Consider the following 27,888-nt stretch of genomic DNA (forward strand, 5'->3'; position numbering starts at 1 on the left):
AACATGAAATTATAGACAACATATTAGTCTTGGACGATTTTTTCTTAGTATTTTAGTATTAGCCGATATATATACTTATAACAAAAACATAGTATGTGATATTAATCTGTATTGAACATAATTACGTAAAGGACATTTACTTGAAACTAGATATGAAACTTGATCGATCAGAGTAATTAATGTTGAGCTCGCGTCCACAGTAATCATGTTTCTACGCAGTAATTACAGACTGAGAAACAAATAGTCCACAGGCCATGCCTCGGGCGCGATCCCAAACGGAGGTACTCAAATCTATATGTTTCTGAGAACTATGAGCAATTAGGGAGTGTAATTGGGAAATGTGCCCGCACCAACGTAAGTAATTCTTATTACGTCTTGCTAAATTTCTTTGTGTACACCACCGTATAACTCGATTATCCGCTAAGCCAAAATCGCTCGTCATATCGACCCAGGAGACGCAGATTTTTAAAGTACTGAATTTTTCTTATTGTTTTTTGTATTGAGGTAATTCACAAACAAATAATAAATACTACTATGCACACTACGTCATACCCATATTCTGATTTGATAAAATGTTTCCCAATACGAACTAGCCTTTTCCATTGTTTAGTAATAACTTACAATTGATCTCCAAGATGAGCAGCTTTGTCTGCGGCGGAGCTAGATTGGTGTTGGAGGCCTGACAGATGAGCCGCGCGTTCAGGTGCTGTCGGCCGATGCTGGGAAAGGTCAGCGTGTTCATAGTCACGCCGTCTCTCTGAAGCTCGTACGAGTCGTCGATCACTGTGTTCTCCAAGTACCAAGTCAAACGTGGCTTCGGATCACCTGTCAGCAGATTTTATAGTTAAATGTAGACATCGCAATTTATAATATTAATGGTTTTTTTATCAGTTGACATGACAGGTGTAATACCAGAACCTCACAGAAGACGGACGTAAACAAAAGCAGAGATTGAGAAATGGGTATTATTAAAAATAATAATAATTTTTTAACTAATCATGGTAAGTAAAGTTAATTAATTTTTGAATTTGAGTAGATTTTATTCCATGAAAAGTAGCAAACTGTCCCTCGAAATGATATTAATTAGCTGTGACACATTAAAAAATGTACGCAATGCGCAGGAGAGAGAGACTTTAAACATTCAGCTTCATGCCTTTTGTAAAGCAATGAATAAAGATTTAACAAACTTTATAAAAGTGAGGCTCCTTATCTCATTACGCGGGCCGATATTTCAAACAAGATACGAAAAAATTTCAAACTTCGTAAAAATTATTTTGTCCTTATATAATATTAAGCTTCGTCCGCTCCGAAAAGCTGTTCGCTAAAGTTGTGCCTTTCTTTTGGTACTATGACTAAATAAGTTTATAAAAATATATTTTAAAAGTTTACATATGGTACAAAAATATATTTTCACACGAGACCTATTTAGCCTTTTTCTACAAAATACTTTTCAGGTTTTATGTTTATGGGTTGCTAAACATGCTAGAAGTGTAATGGATTTACCATATCATTATTCGATATTTGTCTAGCATGTCCTTACCTCCGCGCACTTCACAGATTAGCTCCAGCGTGTCCCCCTCGTCGTAGGGCTCCAGGAGACGCGTCTGGTCTCTGGTCTTAGCGTCGATGATGACCGGGCGTTCCGGCGGTGCTGAGAACACTCACAATTGTTAAACTAAGATCTCGCGTTGTGTATTACACTCTTCCATTTTCTTACATTAATAAAAAATGGATGATCATGTTGAATTTTAGCTAAGTAATTCTTATAAATCTTCCATATATCGGTAAATTTTTACAAAATATTCTCGATTATCGCGCTCTTAATCGGCTTTATTAAGCCTATAATAAATATACTTTCTTTTGTTAATATTGCTATAAGTACAATTTTAAAGATTAACTACACTTTGCTGAGTAACAGTTACACGTAGATTTATAAAAGAATACTGACCAGAGAAATGGTTAATTTATTTTGTAAGACGACAATGCCTTCCGAGTCGAGGAAAAGGGGGCTTTTGCTATTTGCTTTGTCAGCGACCGGAGGTCCCCAATATTGTTGAAGTTCCCACACTAACTTCAGCTGTCCCAAACTTTCACACAAAATCTTTGCTATTAAATCAACATACAGTTAACGTTGCGTATTTTAAAACATCGTTTTTGTTAAGTTCATTTGCTATCACGAAGAATTAATTTGAAAAAAAGAATTAATAATGAAATATTTAGAATGTTTCATTATTAATAATAAGTAATAATAAAATGTAAATAAAATAATAATTAAAAATATTAATGTAACAAATATTCAACATAACATAAATTGAACTAAGAAAGTATAAATTATTTGAGACTGTATAAAATATGATGTAATCAAAAGCAATCCGCATTCAAAACAACCACAAATTAACAAAGATAATAAAAGTGAACTGGCATTGTCGGAGACTTTACATTTATTAGCCGACTTCAAAAAGAAGGAGGTTATCAATTCGACTGTATTTTTTTTTTTTTTTTTTTTTATGTGTGTTACCGCGAAACTCGGCCCCTGGTGGTCCGATTTTGATAAAAATTATTTTAATCGAAAGGAAGTGCTTGCAGGTGGGTCCCATTTTTTTGTTTTTTTTTTTTAAATAACTAGAAGACTAGTAGATTTTGAATATAGCTTCAAAATTTGTTGCGGAAATTAGGGACATTTTTGCTTTCAGCGCTTACGTAGGCTAAACTATAGGACCTACATAAAAATGATGTATGGCGAATTGTAGCTCTTTAAATGTGCTAAATAAAAGTCCGCGATAGCATATATCTATCTTTTATAGTTTTCTCACAATAACCATTTTTTTCTTTAGAAACATTAATTAAATTCATGCCCTATTTCCGACGCTATTATTCAAGTTCAGTATTAACCCTTATGTAAATAAATATGTTCATTATCAAGAGAATTTAATGTAGATTATATTTGCAATTGAAACTATATCATTCTGTCTAATAGTTTAGGAGATATCGTAAGAATAAAATTACGCGGAAACGAAAAATGCTACATCGCGTTACAATGAATAGCACAAATTTGCTTTCTGGGCTTACGTAGGTCAAACTATATGACCTACATTAAAATGATGTATCGAGTAATTATAGATCGTTAAATTTGCTAAATAAAAGTCTCAGGTGGCATATATCTATCATCTATGGATGTCTCACAAAAACCATGTTATTATGAACAAACTTCGATTAAATTGCACACGAAAAACAGCGTCGTAAGCTTACGGCGCTATTATATTATATTCGATATGAATCCTTATCCAAATAAATATGTTTGATGGCTAGAGTATTAAATGCAGATTACATTAGCCTTTAAACTATGTAATTCTGATCAATAGTTTGGAAGATATTAAATTATTAAAAACTACGCGCATTCGAAAAATGCTACTGCGGCGCGCGGCTGGACAAAATTAAACGCACGCTACGATGTATTAGTTCGTTAATTTTCAATTTGTATACCGATTTTGATAATTATTTCATTGTTTAAAGGATAAGTGGTTATCTGGTGTATTCTAAATTAGTTTTTGAATTGAAGTACACACATATTAAATAGGAAAGTCCTTTTCTTTATTTGTCTTATTTATGTCCTTATACGTATTAAGGAAATTTGTAATTAAACTTCAAATTCACTAAAAATTGAGAAATAAAACAAACATTTTAAGAAAAAAAAATAGCCGACTTCAAAACAAAAAAAAAACTATCTCAAACAAAATGCGCTCAAAAGTAACTTAAAAAAAACAATTTCAAACAAAATGCACTCAAAAGTAACGTAAAAAAACAATTTCAAACAAAATGCACTCAAAAGTAACCTAAAAAAACAATTTCAAACAAAATTCACTCAAAAGTAACATAAAAAAACAATTTCAAACAAAATGCATTCAAAAGTACCATAAAAAACAATCTCAAACAAAATACACTAAAAAGAAACAAAATAATGTCATGAAAACTTCTTTCTTTCTTTCTTCTCTCTTTCAAAAACCCTCTAAACTCTAAAGAAAGTTCTCTTCTTTCTTGTAACATGTCTATATTGTATAATTATTGTTATTTTGGAGTCGGTTTCGGCCTAAGTAGGGACATAAACGTAAGTATGTCTAATACATCTCAAATATAAAATTTCATCTATTTACTTCGGCCGACACCGACTGCGAAATAACAATAATTATACAATATAGACATGTTACAAGAAAGAAGAGAACTTTCTTTAGAGTTTAGAGGGTTTTTGAAAGAGAGAAGAAAGAAAGAAAGAAGTTTTCATGACATTATTTTGTTTCTTTTTAGTGTATTTTGTTTGAGATTGTTTTTTATGGTACTTTTGAATGCATTTTGTTTGAAATTGTTTTTTTATGTTACTTTTGAGTGAATTTTGTTTGAAATTGTTTTTTTAGGTTACTTTTGAGTGCATTTTGTTTGAAATTGTTTTTTTACGTTACTTTTGAGTGCATTTTGTTTGAAATTGTTTTTTTTAAGTTACTTTTGAGCGCATTTTGTTTGAGATAGTTTTTTTTTTGTTTTGAAGTCGGCTATTTTTTTTATCATTCCCTTTTCTTGGACGTTCCTATTGGCCGAAGAAACACTTGGGAAAGTAATTTCCTTGGAATATTATTGGAAACGAGCGTTTGTAATGTTCATTGCATCGCCGGCGATTATTTCATTTCGCTGTCTGATATCAAAAGCTTTATCACATTGATTATACTCTTTGTTTGTTTTCTTATTAAGTTTGGTATAGTTTTATTTATAATTAACTTAAATGAATATTAATTAATACAACTCAATATCAATAATAAAAAAACTCACATGATAATTTATTTTAATTTGAAAATATTTAGTTACTTTTAAATTCTATAACTTAATTAAACTTATTTATACTTCCTTGAAACCTTATTATAAACTAATATTTAAAGTTTAAATGGATCACATTCACGCATTTGTCTGGTGTCGGCTCCGACTTGTTTATAACAATCTAATCCTAAGATCTATATTTCGGTAGTTTGTTAAATTTAATTTTAATTTCCTTACAGTCTGTTGAAACCTAATTCAAGAAACACAGTCAATGTGAATTTAAAATGTTACAAAATGCAGCAATTCAAATAATAAAATATATTTTATCATTATTTAATTAACCTAGTTTGTGACTTGCTCTCTGTTCTCTTTTCAATGATTTTTATATTCTGATAAAGTTTTGTAGCAATCATTTTAACGGTCGTTATATAATTTACAATAATTCTCGGATAACGTTTATTTGTTTTAAAAAAAATCTACAATTAATTTGGAATTATCTTTTTATAAAAATATCTTTTAAAAAACGTATACTTTATACTTGCGTTACTTTTCCTTTATGTACTAATAAATTGTTGTACATAAATTAGATGAGCTATATCATCGCGCTTTTCAATTTCTGTTATTAATTGTTACCGAATGACTGTTGAGAAACTGAACACCCTTGTATATTTACAACATAATAGACTCTCCAACACGCTTCAATTATTGCTACAATATGCTGTTAATAACTTAATTTTCACATCGAATATTATCGAATATTGCCAGTAATTTTCTGTTAGTTTTTATACTGTCGTTTATTGGAACGGCTCATATTTTTAATAAAATTCATGTTAGCGATGAAAATACGTCACTGTTTCAATATCAAAGAAAAATAACACAGATGATTATTTTTCTTAAAACTAACTCGATATGGTTTTCCAATATAATTTTGGTCAGAGGTTTGAAGCGAAGAGTGAACGGAACTTCCAAATTATATTTCCAACAACTCTATTATTGAATTTGCCATAGAAATTAGAGTAACTTACTGATAACAGTAAAATTAAGCCTTAAGTTTCTAGTGGGCGAATTCGTAAAGTCCACCCTGCAGCGGTAGACGCCGGCGTCGCTGGTGAACACGTTATCCAGCAGCAGTGTTGCAGGGACAGCGGCCGCACGGAAGAAGGCGCGCGCCCCGAAGCCGGACGGCGACGACCACAGCTTGGGCTGCGTAAGTGCCCGTCCTCGCACGTCGTAGCTGGACAAATAATACTACTGGAGCTTGCTTTGTTTTACCATTAACCGTAGAGTTGCACTGCGGGAAAGATATAAAATATATTGCACCTAATCATTCAAGGAGGTTACATGGTGGGGTCGATGTTTTACGTGACGTTTGTATACACTAAATGGCTCGTTAAAAGCATAATTTATAAAGAACTGATTTTCTAATATCTAGCGATAGAAAGAATTCTAAACGGAATAACATTTTTATTAAATCTTACTTTAATTGCTACTGTTGTTACTTCTGTACAAAATATCCTCGACGAAGCTTATTACATTCAATACATTACATAATACATTATACAGTAAAATTTCAATTGTGTAAGAGATACGAACTTGTTCATCAAAACTATACCACTCGAGCTACATTCTGCGAAACAATATTAAAAACTTTATGAAGTTAACGTTGTTGTTTGACTAAACGAAATTAAATTGAAGTTTTCCTTTAGAAATTACTTATTATTTTCCTAAAATGAGCAGAAGAAATAAAAAAATCTGCTTTTATAGTAAGTGTAATAATTTTATAAAAGGTAGTTTTAGTATTCTTAGATGGCAGCACTGTTCGACCCCGCCACTCTTTTGTGACAACTTCCGGCGAATGGATTGAGAGTGGTGGGGTTGAAACAGCGTTTGATTATTGAGTCAGGAGCTCGGGCAGTCGTTGGATATCCGTCGATGTGATAAGTCGTCTAGTGGAAAGACAGTCGTCTAGTAGAATTGACCGTTAGTAATGTTGAAAATGGAATAAAAGTGTTCACTGTGCAATGAATTGGAGTTTTTCTTGACATTTCAGAAGCGGGATATAAAAATCCAGGTATGAACGCCCTCAGAATTTTAAATACTAATTTAAAAAAAAAAAAATTACTTTAAAGTACAAAGTAGCTATAACGCTTGTTAATTTTTTTTATTTTTATTTTTTTATTTTACTTTCGATACTGCACAAATATGACACTGTCATACTGCATTTGATCACGGCTATTTTCCAAAAATACAAATTATGCATATCTTCTATATCTATATATATAAAAGAAAGTCGTGTTAGTTACACTATTTATAACTCAAGAACGGCTGAATCGATTTGACTGAATCTGACGAAAATGGTGGGCAGGTAGCTTAGAACCAGGAAAAGGACATAGGATAATTTTTACCCCGTTTTCTATTTTTTATTCCGCGCGGACGGGGTCGCGGGTAAAAGCTAGTCTATATATATAAAAAAAAAGTTGTGTTAGTTACACCATTTATAACTCAAGAACGGCTGAATCGATTTGACTGAAAATTGGTGGGCAGGTAGCTTAGAACCAGGAAAAGGACATAGGATAATTTTTACCCCGTTTTCTATTTTTTATTCCGCGCGGACGGAGTCGCGGATAAAAGCTAGTGTTACAAAGACTTTTTATTGAGATCATTATTTACGTCATTATTAAAAATATTTATTTAATGACTTATTGATTTATAAGTAATGAATGTGATTTTAACTCGTATTTTCACTTTTCTTTATTTATATTTATGCTACCTATTTTGAATTCTTTAGAATTTTAAACGTTTTACGGGATATTTGGAAATTGAATATGGGTAATGATTTCATAGTTATACAAGCGAGACCCCCCAACAGGGAAATAAATAGTAGAGGTTTCTATTTTATTATGTATGAAACTTTATTTGTGTGTGAATCATTTACTTACTTTTTATTTTTTTTGTATTTATGTCTATTGAAATTACTCGCTTCGAACGATTAAACAGTGGAGAAATATCATGTTTTTGGGATACCGATTGAGCGAACAATGAATGTTCGCTGGATAATGATTGAGCGAACAATGATGTACGCTGGATAATGATTGAGCGAACAATGAATGTTCGCTGGATAATGATTGAGCGAACAATGATGTACGCTGGATACTGAGCGGGCAATGATGCTCGCTGGACTGTAAGAATCGACTGAACTTAATGACTGAGTGAACAATGATGCTCGCTGGACTATAAGAAACGACTGAACTTAATGATTGAGTGAGCAATGATGCTCGCTGGACTGTAAGAAACGACTGAACTTAATGATTGAGTGAGCAATGATGCTCGCTGGACCGTAGGAAACGAATGACTTTAAATTTGACTGAGACTGAACTTTGATGTAAATAAGAGAGATTGAGACATGATTCCAGGGATTTAATACATTTAGATATGACGTCAGACGATGACTATGTTGGAGGTACGCTACCTACAACTTCACCAAGGAAGCGTAAGTACGCAAAACGGAGGAAAGTAAAGAGGAAAAGATCTCCTTCGACGTCATCTACTTCAACGTCGTCAAGTGAGAATAAAAGTAAATGTGTGTATGTAAGGACGCTTGTTAGGATGAATGTGTATTGATTGATTTGTTTATGTACGTTTATAAAAGTAAAGTTCTATGTTTGTATCAAGGATTAAAAGATTCTATACAATTAAATCAATGAGTATAATATGAAATAATATCTTTTGCATTTGAAAGAGGTAAGATTGGGCTTAAGAAGTATGAAAATTTTCCGGAAAACGTAGTATGAACTCTTGGCACTTCACATATATTATGTGCGGAGCGTTGAATGAAGATTAGCTCGTGATTGTATGTAATTGATGAGTGATGATGAAGAATAAGAGCCGGTATATATAGTTGCCTTACTGTAAGAACTTTACATTCCCTGTACAGGTTGGCTGTTGGATATCTGTATGGGCGGTTTGTGATGCATTTTAGTATACCGCGTTGGGCTCTCTCGAGTGGAAAAAGATTTATTTTATTTGAACCTCCCCAAGACGAAATACAATAACTTAGCACAGACTGACATAGGGAGTAATATAACATTTTAATGATGTCTTTTATATGCACAAACCCTGATGTTTTGAAAACTGCAGTTAATTTTCTGATTCGCTGAGTTAATTGATTACGCTAAGATATCTAATTGAGGTAACTTTTTGTATGGTCTGGCATTTACACATGATATTCGGGAACCTGTTTTGGCAGGTAGATGAGGTGTGTGCATCTAGAAAGAGGGTAGGCCCTAGTATACTGTCCTGCGGAAAGCTAACAGTTAAGGGGTCACTTATATGAGGTATCTTTATGCTCTGTGTTCTATCCGAGAGGTAGTCTTTGAAAAGGTTAAGTTGAACATTTTTGATTCCTTGTTTTTAAGACCTTCTAACTTGTTTGAAAGTAGTGGTATTGGCACAGTGTCAGAGGCCTTTGCAAGATTTAGAAATAGAACAATACTCTTCTTTTTGATAGTTTTTGGCGACATATTCTGTTAATGTTAGTACAGCATTTGAAGTCGACCTATTTCTTCGGAAGCCAAATGGATTTTTAGATAACATGTTGTTGTGTTCTAGATAACTGACCAATCTATTGTTAATTATCTTTTCAAAAACCTTCGATAAATATGTTAATATGGAATTGGGCCTGTAGTTACCAACAATCATTTTATCATCACTTTTGTGCATATGTATTTTTGCCATGTTTAAGAGATTTAGGAAAGACTCTTGACTGTAGGGAAAGATTAACAATGTGTGTTATGACTGGTGCAAGTAAGTAACTATTTTGGCGTAATACAGCGGAGGGAATATTGTCCCAGCCCATGGAGCTATCGATTTTTAACGCTTTAATGGTGTTCAGAATTTCAGGTATATCGGCATCTGTTAGGATTACGGAATTTAGTGTTGTATTAGTTGGCTGTAGACTATTACTTATATCAGTGTCGGGAGCAATATTTTCTGCGAGAGCTTTACCTATATTAACAAAATAACTATTCACATCGTTGACTGCTTTTTTTTTATAGTTGGTTATTTTCTAGAAGATCTTGTGATACCTTGGGAATTATTTTAAAATGTGTAATTTCGTTTATGATTCGCCACGTTATTTTCATATTTTTCGCTTTACTAGCTTTCCTCAGACGTTCTATTTCATAATTGGCTTTTGCATTTCTAAGAAGGGTTTTACAGTGATTTCTATAACGTTTATATGTCTCAATAAAAATAACATTAACAGGTTGATTTCGTAATTTCATATGCATTCGATCTCTATTTTTCATGCACCTTAATAGTCCTGTCAAGATCCAGAGTTTTTTTTAGTGTCTGGTAATTGGTTTAGATATATTATCTAAAAGATAGTTTGTGGCCAAGTTACAATCAGCAGTAATAAATATTTTTGAGAGGTCTGATGCTTTGATTGTTTCAGAAACTTCTTTGTAATTAGTCTTGGTAACAGTGATAGTGAAAAAGGGTTTTGTTTGGTTAGTATCCATGACTAGGAAGGAATATGGTATCGTGGTCGGTGAGAGCATTTTGAACATTATGTTCATATCACCTGTTATTACGATGTTTTTTTTTATAATTCTTACATGAGATTATTAGTTCTTCTAATGATTTAAGGAATGGTATTACATTATGAAATGATTGCGATCTGTTAATGGACTTTAGGATAATACCATTTTTTTATTTGTTATAATACAGGTAGCATCTGAAAGTTTATGTTCAAAGGAATCACAGTGTAAATAGTTTTTAGTGTATATCATTATGCCATCGTTTTGGTTTTTTTTAAAATTCTAGACTACTAGTATTGTACCCCTTTATTTAAGGGATACATAAAGAATTGTTAAGCCAGCATTCTAATAAAATAATGGTGCCAGGACTTATTGCTATTCTAGAAAGAAGTAATAGGAAACCGTTAAAATTGCATAATATACTGTTTATATTCTGTGTTAGAATCTTTAGTTTATGTGTTGGTGATTTTATTAACGAGTTGAATTCTTCAGATGTGCAGGTTTGTGACTTAGATGGTACAATGTTGTCGATGTTATCATTAATTATTGAGATTGTGTGGTACATTATTTGTATGTCGGATATAATTAAGGGTACATTAGTACTCCTACCAAAAAAATGAATGGATATAAGTACTACGTTTAGGGCTGTTTGTTTTGTAAAACATCAGAGTGCCTTAGTATGTGTATACATAATACGACATATTAATAGAGGTTTAAATTGATAAAACGTATGTTTTGATTTTGTAAACAAAATTCGTGCTTCGTTATTAAGTAACAATAACAGTTTTCATGAAGTTGACACTATTGGAGGAATGATGTTGTATTTTTATTGTCATGAGTTTTAATAATGTTAGTTGATAGTGTGAAATTGATATTTATATCATTGTATATATAAGATATTGTAGATTAGTAATATGACACGTATATTGCAACTTTTATTGTAACTTTTCATAAATTTAGTGTACATGAGTAATATATAATGTTCTCGAATGGTAGTAGTAATAGGCCGTACAGTGTGTTGATGTTTACACAGTACCAGTATTTACAAATTAAGCAACCGTAATATGGAACATTAATTTCAAGGTTAGCATACTTGTATGATAAACAAATTGGGGAACTAAGGTGAATTTTATAAGTATGTCTGGCATTGTACACTTCTATGATGCGGTGGTAGTATATGTGATAAGAGTAAGTTGATTGTTGGCAGTTAATTGTATTATTTTGGGAGTGTTGATTTTTATGTTTTAGTAAAACGTGTCTACATATTACATTTATAAAATGAACAAGCAAGATAACATTATGGACGGTATATGTTATACAAATGTGTTTAAATATTGTACTACGTAGAATATTTTATTTTGTGTCCGTAATGAATGTAGTTGATCTTCGTTTTTAATGACAATGCCCCTTCTGTTTTTCGTAAAAGTATTTTACCATTTTTAACCCAGCTGTGAGCGTATTTTTCTGCCTTTGCTAATTCTCTGGCGAGAAAATGTACTCTTCTAATTTTTGTTAATCTCTTTTAATCTATATAACATGTAAACTGGAATGACTTCTCCGACGAAAGGAAGTTGCTTGGAGTTTAGTTCGTCAGTTCTGTTTTTTCTGTGCTTTTGACAGACGCTAGCACATCCATTTCAGTCCAAGTATTGGTAAATTCGACAACGACTATAGACGTTGTGGAGTCGGCTCATTCTTCTCAATTTGAACATCCAAAGTATTAGTTAGGCGCTCAAAAGTTTGTAGGAGATTGGATTTGGATTCTGCTTGTTTACCAGGGACGTTTCTTATTTCAACGGCTGTTTTTAGAGGAAAACGTTCCAAAGTATCTAATCGCTCTTCAAGTAGCGATGTCCGTTTTTCCAGATCGCCTCCTCAGCTAACGTAGATAACTTACCTTCAATGTTTTTTAATTGGTCCGTTAGGAAGTCTAGACTTTTATCAAGCTCTTGGTTAGATTGATCGACTTGCGATTTTAAATCTTTCATAAGAGCTTCTACTTGAGTCTCTAATAATTATTACGTAGGTTGAATACTTTTATGAGGAAAATAGATACTTTTATACCGTTTTATAATATTGTATTATAGTTATATTCTTAAATTAAATTAAGATTTTATTATATTGGTTTTAAAATTATAATAAGTAACTTAAGTTAGTAAGTAATTAATTGGCAGAGTTCCTGATGTTTTAGTGTGCCAGGAGGCTACACATTTCGTAGGATGGCCGAATGTAATAATTTTATAAAAGGTAGTTTTAGTATTCTTAGATGGCAGCACTGTTCGACCCCGCCACTCTTTTGTGACAACTTCCGGCGAATGGATTGAGAGTGGTGGGGTTGAAACAGCGTTTGATTATTGAGTCAGGAGCTCGGGCAGTCGTTGGATATCCGTCGATGTGATAAGTCGTCTAGTGGAAAGACAGTCGTCTAGTAGAATTGACCGTTAGTAATGTTGAAAATGGAATAAAAGTGTTCACTGTGCAATGAATTGGAGTTTTTCTTGACATAAGTAGTTTATTTACCTGTAGAGTGGTTCCCCATCAGATTCCTTGAACCATAGCACCATGGCGACCTGGTCTTCCGAGGAGAGTGGCTGCGTATCGCACGGTAGGGAAGCTTTCTTGCCCACTACGCCCTGTACGTGCACAGTGGGCACTGCGGACAAACCACAATGTAAGTCATCATCTAAAACTATGAATAGATTCAGTATAATACAGTTATTTATATGCAATTTTTCTAGTTCCATTTAAGATTATATTATGTACTACATAATATTTATATTTATAACAACATAATTACTACTACATTTTTAAAAATGTAATATATAAAAATATATAATGAGTATATTTAAAACGCCTGAAAAAGGCCAAAGTCTTGTGTTATATATGAAAATTTGTAACACCTTGTATACACTCAGTTGCAAATAGATGTTTTTGAGTTTGAATTTACTAATTTAAGTACACCCTGTGCTAGCAGCACCAGAAGTTGTATTACTAATTATCACAGTAATATAGTTCGTATCGCACCGGAGTGGAAAGCTTGTGATTGTATTCGGATCATGTAATTGTTGAAAAGTAATTAAATACTCTCTCATCGCGCCCCTTCATTATAATTCAGTGAAATTTTATCAGACTGGAGCTAATTATAAAATGTCATTAATGTTAATGAAAAGATTTTTGCATTAAATTTAAACAAAAATTAATTATGTACCACACTATATTTTATAAAGTAACTTTGTTTTTTCATTATGTTCCTAAATAATTTTGCAACTATAATAGATTGTCTATTATAAACAATTATGAAAAATTGCTAAAATTATAAGCTCGTCAATAAAACTATTATTAAAAGAAAATGTTGAGCTGTCGAAGACTCAAGCGATGGAGCGTGTCGGGCAGCGAGGCGTGCCGCTCGCACGGTGTCGTGTGTCGTGTCGGAGTCGTCGCGCTCCGCCAACCGCCTCTACTATTACCTACCTACTACCAACTTATATTATTATATATATATATGCTTTAATATTAAAAAAAAGTTTTCATTTTATCGCATTTCATTTAATCCAAGTAAATAAATGCTTTTTGAAATAGTCTGTGGATAAATTATAGAGCCAATCAATTCTGGTGGACTTATATGGATATCCGAGGAGCCGCATATTTTTTAGCCCCAATGTTTCATGACCTTTGTTAATAAGTGTTATATTACTCTAAGAATTCCAGCTAGTACCAACCATCAAATACTTGATGTAAACTGAATAGCTGCGATATTCAGTCTAGAAAAAACGTATAAATTTCATATCAAATCGCATATCCACGCAGTCTGTTATGTCTAGACTGTGACTTCTAAATAAAGATGAAATATAAATCGTATCGAGTAGAGAAAATTTTTATTTTATTTCTGAGAATAATAGCCGTAACTGAAACCTCACAGTTTTATAAAACAGAATAAAAGTTTCTCGCTACCAATTTGAAGACGCCTGTGGGTCCAAGGTAATCCGAGGCGGGAGGTAATTGCCTTATAACGCTGCGAACTCAAAGAATTAATACAATTACGTTAATTGAACGCGAGGCGGATCGAATCAAAGAATTTAACGAGAACGTTAGTAATACCGATGTTAGACCTCAATTAACAAAATTCCTAATTGGAATAATTATGTGTCCGGGAAGCTGACCTGCTCTGTGCTACTTCAATCGCAGAAAATTGATGAATGGCGTTTCGAGGTGATTTATTTTGTTTGATGGGAAGCTGGGTCGCGTTCCTTTTGTTCCGCGTTATTTTTTTGGTTAATTGGAATTTGCACCTGTTTTCATAACACTTAAATAATTTTTATTTCATGTTCTTTTAAAATGTTATATGATGAAGCTTCAAGATATTTTACTTTGTTGCCACGAGGACGGGATATGTTTAAATAGATTTACGATTTTAATGTTTACACCATCAAAACTTAGACAAATTTTTCCTTAGTATTTTTGAATTATTTAGACATTCATTCGAATTATAAGGTAGGTGTTTCGTAGCTTCAGAGTTTTATTAAACAATGGCCTAAGCTGCGGTATTTCGTAACAGCTGTGAATTTCATTTATAATAATAATTTTGATGAATTTTGCCGGACAAATATACCACAAACTGAATAATCCGGTTGTATCTCGTATACAAATTACAAAGGGTGCGTCATTTTTACGTAAATTGTACAGATCGACGTCGGGTAAGGGTATCAAATGTATTTCGTTTATATGTTTATCTTACAAATACGTATATACAACATTACTCCTAAACATTCAAAAATGTCGAGTCAGGGAATAGCTACACTAATATCATTCACTGGGTTTAAGCCGAGACAACAATTGTTGAACGTCTGGTGAGTGTGGTGCGGAAGCTCGATTTTAGTTCTTTTTCCTTCTCACCCTTCCCTTATAAGGATAGGATTGGAAGGGGAAATGGATTTATCGAAGTAGGCGATACATATGTATGGGAAATATTTTCATTTTGTGCTTCCCTTCCTCCGTCGATTAGAGGTAGACAACACATCTGCAATTGCGTATGTGTATGGGCGGCCGTCACTTCACTATTTCTGCGAATTCTTGTGGCGGCTCGCCCGTTTGCCACCTTATGTTAAACAAAAGCTTGAATAAAATACGCGCCAAAAAGCTCAACAAAAAATATAATATAGTGCTACAGCTAACTAGGTCAAGTAAAATTGAAGTTGTACATAAAATATGCAATCGAAACGGCCATCGTTATAAAAAAAATCTTCTTGTCTTTTTGAAGTCAGTTTAAAAACTAAAGCGAACACAAAAAGGCGTTACGGTTTTTTCTTGTTTCAGAAAGAGCAGTCCGTGAACAGAATGCCGGCGTATATATTCATATGTTTTTAATCATTTACAAAGAGAAGTAAACTAGGTCGTTTCTAATAAATTTTTAATATCAACGAAAAGAGCAAACGCGATTTAAAAATTAACATATCATCTTTTAATAATTTATTATAACGTAATAAAATTTGAAATCAAAGCAAATTTCAGTAAACAGATATCATCTATGTTACTCGTAAATTTCAATATAATAATATTTTTCTGGTGTATATTTATAGTGCAGATAGTTAATCGGTCATTTGATCGCGAGACTGAGTCGCGGACAGACGTGTCATGTCAGTGTGCTCGCATAAACAAACAGTCCGTTAACTGTCGGAGGAAGCGATGTTCGATCACCGGATCGCTGTGCTTGATGCCTTTGTTTATTACAACATGTCCTGATGGGATCCGAACACGGCAATATCTTTTACTTCCCTGTCAGAACACGTCAATATATCACAATAGTTTATTGTACAGATTATTAAAACTTATCTCACAAAAAAATTTATTCGGATTTTGCATTGACACAATTCAATCAATCACAATCGATCACAATTCACAAGTCAATACTGAATTAAAATATTTCTACATTTAATACAAAATTTCAGGTCGTAAAATTATAGTTTCGAGAAAAATATTTATACCAGTGAGTTTTATAATTACTTTAAACACAGGCTCGTTATTCTTGACTTAGCGGAACTAGTGTTAGTAAAAAAACGCGCTCCGGGACTAGAATGTAATTTACTCTTTCCTTAATGAAACGGAGATTACGCGAGCCTCGTGCGATATATCCCGCCATCTTTTTATATGTTTTGGTTCTAACAGAACAAAGATAAACTCAACAAAGATGCATTGAGAAACAAAAAGAATCAATAAGACTTTTATAAAATTTAGGACGTGTCTGTAAATAAGGCCCATTTAGGATTTTTTTATTTTTAAAAGTTCATCTTTGTCGTGAGGATTTTCATACTCCTGAATTCACTTTGTCAGTTGTCGAGAAACAAATGAATTTAGTTTGTATTAATAATACCGAAAAGCTTTGTTTAAATTCATCAATTTATTTATTTAAAACGCAAAGCTTTTAAAAGTCGTTTGGATCTTATCCCAAGTTTTAGTCTTATGAAAGCTTTGTTTACTTTAGTGTTAATATTATAATTGTCTGTGTTAAAGTTTAAGTAATTAATTAATTTTTCTTTTGTGGCAATAATGAATGAGTAAAAACCCTCTAAACTCTAAAGAAAGTTCTCTTCTTTCTTGTAACATGTCTATATTGTATAATTATTGTTATTTCGCAGTCGGTGTCGGCCGAAGTAAATATAATATTATACATTTTATATTTGAGATGTACGAGACATACTTACGTTTATGTCCTACTTAGGCCGAAACCGACTCCAAAATAACAATAATTATACAATATAGACATGTTACAAGAAAGAAGAGAACTTTCTTTAGAGTTTAGAGGGTTTTTGAAAGAGAGAAGAAAGAAAGAATGAAGTTTTCATGTCATTATTTTGTTTCTTTTTAGTGCATTTTGTTTGAGATTGTTTTTTATGGTACTTTTGAATGCATTTTGTTTAAAATTGTTTTTTTATGTAACTTTTGAGTGCATTTTGTTTGAAATTGGTTTTTTTAGGTTCCTTTTGAGTGCATTTTGTTTGAAATTGGTTTTTTTAGGTTACTTTTGAGTGCATTTTGTTTGAGATTGGTTTTTTTTGAAGTCGGCTATTTTTTTTCCTTAAAATTTTTGTTTTATTTCACAATTTTTAGTGAATTTGAAGTTCAATTACAAATTTCCTTAATACATATAAAGACATAAATAAGACAAATAAAGAAAAGGACTTTCCTATTTGATATGTGTGTACTTCAATTCAAAAACTAATTTAGAATGCAGCAGATAACCACTTATCCTTTAAACAATGAAATAATTAACAAAATCGGTATACAAATTGAAAATTAACGAACTAATACATCGTAGCGTGCCTTTAATTTTGTCCAGCCGCGCGCCGCACTAGCATTTTTCGAATGCGCGTAGTTTTTAATTATTTAATATCTCCCAAACTATTGATCAGAATTAAATAGTTTAAAGGCTAATGTAATCTGCATTTAATACTCTAGCCATCAAACATATTTATTTGGATAAGGATTCATATCGAATGTAATATAATAGCGCCGTAAGCTTACGACGCTGTTTTTCGTGTGCATTTTAATCGAAGTTTGTTCACAATAACATGTTTTTTGTGAGACATCCATAGATGATACATATATGCCACCGAAGACTGTTATTTAGCAAATTTAAGGATCTATAATTACTCCATACATCATTTTTATGTAAGTCATATAGTTTGACCTACGTAAGTCCAGAAAGCAAAATTGTGCTTTTCGTGTAGCATTTTTCGTTTCCGCGTAATTTAATTCTTACGATATCTCCTAAACTATTAGACAGAATGACATAGTTTCAATTGCAAATATAATCTACATTAAATTCTCTTGATAATGAACATGTTTATTTATATAAGGGTTAATACTGAACTCGAATAATAGCGTCGGAAATAGGGCATGAATTTAATTGATGTTTCTGAAGAAAAAAATGGTTATTGTGAGAAAACTATAAAAGATAGATATATGCTATCGCTGACTTTTATTTAGCACATTTAAAGAGCTACAATTCGCCATACATCATTTTTATGTAGGTCCTATAGTTTAGCCTACGTAAGCGCTGAAAGCAAAAATGTCCCTAATTTTGGCAACAAATTTTGAAGCTATATTTAAAATCTACTAGTCTTCCAGTTATTTAAAAAAAAAAACAAAAAAATGGGACCCACCTGCAAGCACTTCCTTTCGATTAAAATATTTTTCATCAAAATCGGACCACCAGGGGCGGAGTTTCGCGGTAACACACATAAAAAAAAAAAAAAATACAGTCGAATTGATAACCTCCTTCTTTTTGAAGTCGGCTAAAAAGATGATGTTAAAAAACAAAATGCACTAAAAAGAAACAAAATAATGACATGAAAACTTCTTTCTTTCTTTCTTCTCTCTTTCAAAAACCCTCTAAACTCTAAAGAAAGTTCTCTTCTTTCTTGTAACATGTCTATATTGTATAATTATTGTTATTTCGCAGTCGGTGTCGGCCGAAGTAAATAGGTGACATTTTATATTTGAGATGTATGAGACATACTTACGTTTATGTCCCTACTTAGGCCGAAACCGACTCCAAAATAACAATAATTATACAATATAGACATGTTACAAGAAAGAAGAGAACTTTCTTTAGAGTTTAGAGGGTTTTTGAAAGAGAGAAGAAAGAAAGAAAGAAGTTTTCATGTCATTATTTTGTTTCTTTTTAGTGCATTTTGTTTGAGATTGTTTTTTATGGTACTTTTGAATGCATTTTGTTTAAAATTGTTTTTTTATGTTACTTTTGAGTGCATTTTGTTTGAAATTGGTTTTATTAGGTTACTTTTGAGTGCATTTTGTTTGAAATTCGTTTTTTTAGGTTACTTTTGAGTGCATTTTGTTTGAGATTGTTTTTTTTTGAAGTCGGCTATTTTTTTTTCTTAAAATTTTTGTTTTATTTCAAAATTTTTAGTGAATTTAAAGTTCAATTACAAATTTCGTTAATACGTATAAAGACATAAATAAGACAAATCAAGAAAAGGACTTTCCTATTTGATATGTTTGTAATTCAATTCAAAAACTAATTTAGATTGCAGCAGATAACCACTTATCCTTTAAACAATGAAATAATTATCAAAATCGGTATACAAATTGAAAATTAACGAACTAATACATCGTAGCGTGCCTATAATTTTGTCCAGCCGCGCGCCGCAGTAGCATTTTTCGAATGCGCGTAGTTTTTAATTATTTAATATCTCCCAAACTATTGATCAGAATTACATAGTTTAAAGGCTAATGTAATCTGCATTTAATACTCTAGCCATCAAACATATTAATTTGGATAAGGATTCATATCGAATATAATATAATAGCGCCGTAAGCTTACGACGCTGTTTTTCGTGTGCATTTTAATCGAAGTTTGTTCACAATAACATGGTTTTTGTGAGACATCCATAGATGATAGATATATGCCACCGAAGACTGTTATTTAGCAAATTTAAGGATCTATAATTACTCCATACATCATTTTTATGTAAGTCATATAGTTTGACCTACGTAAGCCCAGAAAGCAAAATTGTGCTTTTCGTGTAGCATTTTTCGTTTCCGCGTAATTTTATTCTTACGATATCTCCTAAACTATTAGACAGAATGATATAGTTTCAATTGCAAATATAATCTACATTAAATTCTCTTGATAATGAACATGTTTATTTACATAAGGGTTAATACTGAACTCGAATAATAGCGTCGGAAATAGGGCATGAATTTAATTGATGTTTCTGAAGAAAAAAAATGGTTATTGTGAGAAAACTATAAAAGATAGATATATGCTATCGCTGACTTTTATTTAGCACATTTAAAGAGCTACAATTCGCCATACATCATTTTTATGTAGGTCCTATAGTTTAGCCTACGTAAGCGCTGAAAGAAAAAATGTCCCTAATTTTCGCAACAAATTTTGAAGCTATATTCAAAATCTACTAGTCTTCTAGTTATTTAAAAAAAAAACAAAAAAATGGGACCCACCTGCAAGCACTTCCTTTCGATTAAAATATTTTTCATCAAAATCGGACCACCAGGGGCGGAGTTTCGCGGTAACACACATAAAAAAAAAAAAAAATACAGTCGAATTGATAACCTCCTTCTTTTTGAAGTCGGCTAAAAATAAAACAAACCGCAATTTTTCTTTCTTACCTGTATTACTACTTAGCCTACAAAATTCCTAGTTCTTACAACATATTATAAATCAATCTCGACTCAATCCGTGTGCTGTAAATATGTATTTCTAAATATTACAAATATTTTATAAAACTAATTTTATTTTCAAAACATTTTTCTTCATCACCATTAACTGATCAACAAAATTAACAGAAACATGATTTTCAACATTGTTATTTTAACAGAGCCAACATGAATAATAAATAACGTCTCTGCGCCATCATCTGTTTATCTTAAAATTTACGAGGCGCAAACTTTCCCGCGGGACTTGATTTTAATATGTCACAGCTCTAGCTTACAAATATTCACCAACTTTGTCTTTTACACGAATACTTCTAAATGTTTTATGTAGAACGTAAATGATAAACTGTGACGTCATTTACTTCAAGATATACAAAATTTTCAGACCTAACAAATGGTTGAGAATGATTAGCCTAGTCTAGTTTGATTTAACAAGCTCCTAATAGATCTTAGCAAGTTTTATAAACTAGCTCCTTTATTTCTTTAATATTATAGGTACAATTATACAATTCTATTTCTAGTTTAGTTATGTATTTATAAAGTTATTCTGGTTATTTTTAAATGAGTAACTAGTTGAACAACATCAAACCGTGAAGTTCAAACGATCAGAGTACACAGTTGAAAATCAAATGCAGCTCGGTTCCGGAAACCGTTAATTCGTTCCGTTTAAAAGCAAATGGCGCTTTCCAACGAAGTGTTTAATGAAACCTCCAAGTTCAATGAGAGCAATCAATCCTGCGATCTATTTCAGTGCCTCCTCCCCTACCCCGCACGCCGCAAAACCCCCGCGCCCCTGTCCACCGAATCCCGGTCCGGCTGCGTTCGATCACTGGATGTTTGGGACGTCGGGCACAAAACAAATAGTGGCACCGATCGCCTCCAACTGTGCTTAGAAGAAATGCACCTCAAACACTTTGTTTATCTTAGCAGCAATAACCGTAGGGTACAAGTAAAAGCGTGTTGTTACAGCCCCCTCTCTGTAACCAAAACTTAAACTGCATCGGATGTGCTTTCTAACAATGGAAGCTCCTAGAGTCATGTCATAAAATTTGTAACATCACCTAAACATACAGTTCGATAATGACGACTGCCTATGAATCAAATTATTGATGAAATTAATTGACAGATTTACGGTGGATTTCTGAGACCAAAATGCTTGTTTAAAACATATTGTCATGTTTGTTTTGTCTTTGACAATGACCGGGATGACGATATTGTTTAAACAGGGTTTTTGGTCTCAGAATACAACCGTTTGTCATCTCTTTCATTTCATGAAAATGAACAAACGAGGTGTTTACATAGTATCTACTCAATGTTATCATACTAACGTTATAAATGCGAATGCTTAGATGGATATTTGATTTAAGGTACCTCTAGAACGGCTCAACGGATCTCGATGAAATTAGGCACAAATGTAGAACATAGTCTGAAAGAACACATAGGCTACTTATTACGTTTTTTTATATTTCCACGCGGACAGAGTCGCGGTCGACAGCTAGTGCTCTAATAGATTGTCCGCTTAAGTACTTAAATTAAGGCAATGTTTTATAAACTGTTTACAGTGCGGTCGGTGGGCGGCGGGCGGCGGGCGGCAGCGCAGCACAGCACAGCGCGGGCCACCGCGCGGGAATACATTACCGGACTTGTGAATGGACAATTTCAGTGTTGATATTGGCTTTAACATAAATTACTTTGCCATTTTATTTATGACTAAACAAATTTTCACAGGTATCGTAATTTGCATCAAAATGAACGGCACCAACGAAATTAATTTAGCGTTGATATCAACCATTGAAGTAATTTAAAGGCTTTACATCACATTAATAAATTTTGTCGCAAAATAATATCAAAAAGCTGTTCAAATTGTGGCTTCAAATTCAAACCAAAACGCATCTATAAATGTTGATTTCAGAATATTATTAACCAGCGGTAATTGAATCATTGGCCGCTGACATTTACTTTATAGACTGCTGTATAATAAAATCTAATATGTAAAGTATATTTTTAAAAACTAATAATAAATTTCTTTATTTAACTATAAGCCATTTTTCACAAAATTAGTGGGGCTCTGTCTCCCGAACTAGTTAAAACTGTGTAACCTATTCAACAAACAATAAGTTAACTCGTATGTACAATGTAACCAACGAGGGGCGTTAACGTTTCAGAAAAGAACAAGAAAACAACAGTTTAAAATTCATTAGAGGTATCGCACGAGGGAAGTTTCCGAATTGAGAAGAAACGGCGCGCGGGTGGAGTGACTGATTGCTAATTAAAGACCGGAAGCAGCGCACTCGGCTCGCATGCAAAAACCTCACACAAACCCCCGCCCTCACACTTACGGAACCCGATTGCACAATCAGCGGTTCGATTAAATTAGATATATAAACCGAAAAACACATTAGTACATGGCGGGATTCGAACCTAGGACCTAATTCTTTTCATATTTTTTTTTTATTGTTAAGATTGGATTAGATTACATACTAGAAGTAAGAGAAAGTTACAATTAAATATATGAAATATGAATACATACTATAGTGTTTGTCTCTATTTTGTTTCACTCATTAACATATCAGGAGGTTTAACGAAATCTTTCACACCAATTCAAATAGTGTGGAGTAGTACACAATGTCGTATAAACGTTCCACTAATGAATTATTTACGGAGTCCATCTGTTTATGGTGTGACGTCATTCTACTTTAGCTAATAACAATTACTGGGAGAGTACCACCGCTTTATATTCATTATTAATGTTGCATAGACGGAGATAAGACGACGGTTCGTAGACAAAATTATAACTTATATATTATTCAGTACTGACAAAATTGAGTGAAACAAACGACGGCGAATAAAAGCTTAGGTCCGATGGAAAAATAACATTCCCTTGAGCTAACTTCATATATATTGAAAGCTTTATCTATTTTATGTTTCAATCATTCCAAATTAATTAAAATCACTGAACACACACACATTAGGTTCGTTCTCACAGTAATACTAATACTATAAATGCGAATGTTTTGATGGATGGGTGGATGGATGGAGGTTAGTTAGAAGATATCTCCGAAACGGCTCAACGATTTTGACGAAATTTGAGCTAGATGTAGAACATACTCTGGAAGAACACAAGGGCTACTCTTTAGTTTTTTCCGCGCGAACGGAGTCACGGGAGACAGCTAATCATAAAATAAATTGGTTGCACTTTTACTATTTCAATGAACACAACTCGAAAACCACTGAAATGTGTTTTCCCTCGCTTGGCCATTTAATAAATTTATCAAACTTCTGAATACGAATGTTTTCTATTTGAACGAATGGAAATAAAAACTATACGTTGCACTACAAAAAGCCATGTTTATTTTTGTAAAAAGCCTGTCCGAATCGGATCACAAAGTAAAAAAAAATAACAGATAAACGTTCCAAAATTTTAACGTATTGTACGTACATTTTGTAGCCACTTGGTAATAGAACTATATAACAATACAGCGTTATGTACAGACATTCATAGTTGGAGAAGAATAATAACAATGCTCAATAAAATTAACACTAACGTGTTGGCAGAATTAGTAAAGAAGTGAAAAGAATGTACTCCATTCAATTATAAAAAATGTATTATCGTTGTTATTGTTACAATTTTAATTAAAAAATGTTCGTGTTTCGACGGCATTAATTTTCATACGAAATATCGTATTACAATTCATTGGCAAATTTCAATGGAGTTGGTTATTGTGTTGTAGAAGCCTTTGAATCACTTCGCTCAATGACACTGATTGGAAACTAAAATAAAATCGATATGTTTTAATTACGAAGTCACAATTTACATTCATCTGATATCTGAATTCAGTTCTAACTTATTTAAATTGATCGAGGTAAAAGTTATTACAGTTATAAGTTAATAATTAATAGAGCCGTGGTAGTGAATAACTTATTCTTTTTCTACTCAACAACACTTCAATAAGATATTTATACTCGCTTCAATATTGCACGTTAATTATATAAAACAAGTGACTATCATTTTAATTAATTAATATAAATGAATACAACATAATATTATTATTTATAATAGAATTAATTTTCTCTGTCATGTCACATATTAAAATATTAAATGTGACAATTCATATTACGTCGCCGTATAAGAAACAAAAATACGTAAACTAGTACCCAGTATTCCAGTGCATTCAAACGCTGATATAAAACAGCGACAGTAATTAACATCAAAAACCCAAAACGTTTTATTAAGGAAGCGGCGGATAAAAACGTCATAGTGGTGCGTTAACGAGTTTTACGCGAATACAGTGCATAGCAGTTAAAGTCGCTTTAGTTATAACAAACAGAAGAATTCACGCCGTGATTAGACGAGGCGGACTTAATGAGCTGGCGAGCTTCCGAGCGAGTGTGGAGCGCGACTGTCAGCGAGCTCGGTGCCACTGGCCTATTACGTTGTAAAGCAAACATTAACTTTTAAGATACATGAATACCTTTTTGACATTTATTTGCGAATAGTGCCTCTACTGTAAAATATAATGAAACTAAAACTTTCTCCAAGAATATGAAAAATATGCTTGATATAGAACATTTTACAACTGTGTTCCAACCGTGACGTTGAAGAATTCCCAAGAAAAAAGAACAGCGAACATACAAAATGTGATAGTTTTTAAAAGTTTTAACAAAGTGACTTTAGAAGTTTACGACAAAAATTCGTTGAGTCGACTATCCAGTTTCCGCTGGAACATTAGACTCAACTTCACCGACAAGTTTGAGTCGAAGATTCCCGCTGACACCAAGGTGAGCTTCTGAGACTATTACTACATAGTTAAACAGCTAGTGGCAATGAGGGGGAGGCAGTTGGGAGGCAAGTCGTTACAACGATATTGCCCTGGTGAGAACTGCCGTCAATGCACAATGGCTTGCAATTTTGCTGATCTTTGACTACTTACCTAGAATTTCTTAATTTTACTTAATACTTAATTTTATTTAAAAAAAAATGAAATTACTAAAAGATACAAATCTGTACAAACTTACAAATCAACTTCTTGCAAACTAATTACCAACTGTTTTCATAATAATAATATCTTAAAGTATTCTTATGTATCTTAATAGACACATAATTATGTTTATTAATTGGAATATTGATATATTCCGCGTCTATTGAGATATTTATAAACAATATTTCACATATTCATTGTATCAACACGTTATTTTATTCCACAAATTAAGTTAGTTCAAAGTAACACTCGCTCTATTCACCAAAACTTTTTATCTCTTTTCGATGTATTCAATTTCAATATCATGATATTTCATTTATTAATAATATTTTCCGAAAATCAACTGATATTATCTTTACTACTTAATTTCTCTATTTTAAAATATTGTTGCTATATTTGTTATTTTCAAACATTTCACTCAAAAGTGGGAGAGTAGCTTTGCGCCGAATAGTAATCCGCCCACTCCACATACGGGCGATGGTTATGTTTATTTAATACTTTATACTCAATACATCTTCTGTAACTATTGTTCACCCTATTTTCATACAGCCAGCTTTGTTCTAAGTATATTTACGATAAATCAAACAACAATCCTAGGATATTCTAGATGGATTATTTTCTATATCTTTCTATTATTTTTCAATATTCTACGGATGCCCTCTTGACTTTTATATACATATATTTTATCGCATTTCTTCACTCCTAGGTTTTTTATTAAGCACAAAATTATTATAATAAATAAGGTTACAAACTTAATTGTAAAATAACATGAAAAATAAATCAGTTTTTATATTTAGTAATAAACTTCAAGTTTTAATTTGGCTCTTAATAAGTAGAGCGATCGTATTGTTGTGCGCCGTCACTCAGGGTCGAGGACTTAATTCTCATTTGTTACTTGACGCTTACAATTTAAGACCTACAATTACAGTCAAAGTTAATAGCGCTCAGAATTTGTATCCGTCTGAATCAAGAGGGTAATTTTTTCGCGTATATATATTTTATGTATGCGGAATTGTATATAATTTCTATTTTGACCACTTGTAAATTAAAAGACTGAACAGATTTTGATGAATGAGGTGTCATGTGATTCATATCATTTCCCGGAGTGTCATAATTATAATTAGTATGTAATATTTTTATAGGAAAGAAGTAACAAACAAGTGGTAACAATGGTTGATCCCGCAACAACAATATTTGTTGGGTGCACGAATTGGCCGGGTCGACTGGTGCAATACCACGACCAAATGGAAGCAATTCCGCGTTTCGTCTGATGAGTGTGGTACCGGAGGCCTAATTTTAGTCCTCTTTCCCTTCCCACCCTTTTCTTATTAGGAAAGGATAGGAAGGGAAATTGGATTTGGCGGAAAAGGGGACGCATAGGAAAGAGAAATATCCTCTTTCTGTGCGTCCCCTTCTCCGTTAATTAAAGGTAGGCAACACATCTGCATTTGCGGATGTCTATGGGCAACGGTCGCCTCGCTATTTCGGCGAATCCAGGTGACCGTTTGCTCGTTTGCCACCTTATGATATAAAAAAAGTACTGATTGGTAATTACACCAAAACTTAGCAATAATAATATCAGCAATGATGTGTTTAATTTAAAAGATTAAAATAATTAAAAAAGACGCACACAATAAAACTTTAATGAGCCTGGAAAATTTCAAACAAATCCCAGTCAACTTTGAGATTTAACTCGACCAAAGTTATGTTATAAGTAGGAAAATGAACTTTATAAAAACATTAATTGAATTTGTTTTAATATACACATGGCAGTAACCACTCTACCGGAAGCTACTCACTCTACTTTCCCAAAATGGCCATGACGTAAAACGTCCTTTACGTTTAAATTAAATAACGTGAGCCTTCGTCTATCAAACATGTGTTCCAATTATTATGTTACTAGTTGTCGCCCGCGACTCCGTCACGCAGAATTGAAAATAACTTAATTAGTAGCCAATGTGTTCTTCCAGACTATGCTCAACCTCTATATAAAATTTCATCGAGATCCGTGGTCGTTCTGGAGATAACTTCAAGCAAACAAGCATTGAACCATCTTAACATTCGCATCTATATATATAAAAGAAAGTTGTGTTAGTTACACCATTTATAACTCAAGAACGGCTGAATCGATTTGACTGAAAATTGGTGGGCAGGTAGCTTAGAACCAGGAAACGGACATAGGATAATTTTTACCCCGTTTTCTATTTTTTATTCCGCGCGGACGGAGTCGCGGGTAAAAGCTAGTTTATAATATTATTAAGATTAGGTAAAACTATAAACAGAAAATCGTAATAATGTGGAAAATGAAAATGAATTAATATTGAAATTCTTTGATGGCTAGAAAAAAAATCAATAGTTGGATGAAAATAACATTA

The 27,888-nt window shown here is 32.7% G+C and overlaps 1 protein-coding gene across 1 annotated transcript in view; it reads right to left on the reverse strand.

Annotated features, from left to right (window-relative positions):
• LOC106707902 (nephrin) overlaps positions 1-27,888 on the reverse strand; it is a 54,774-nt gene that overhangs the window by 11,085 nt on the left and 15,801 nt on the right. Inside the window, exons 2-5 of the mRNA XM_045681785.1 lie at positions 12,861-12,993; positions 5,829-6,037; positions 1,541-1,651; positions 622-825 (exon numbers count right to left, since the gene is read on the reverse strand). Of these exons, the coding sequence (XP_045537741.1) occupies positions 622-825; positions 1,541-1,651; positions 5,829-6,037; positions 12,861-12,993 (657 nt within the window). The remainder of the gene's footprint in view (positions 1-621; positions 826-1,540; positions 1,652-5,828; positions 6,038-12,860; positions 12,994-27,888) is intronic.

This window comes from Papilio machaon, chromosome 17 (assembly GCF_912999745.1).
Source record: "Papilio machaon chromosome 17, ilPapMach1.1, whole genome shotgun sequence".
Taxonomy (NCBI): domain Eukaryota; kingdom Metazoa; phylum Arthropoda; class Insecta; order Lepidoptera; family Papilionidae; genus Papilio; species Papilio machaon.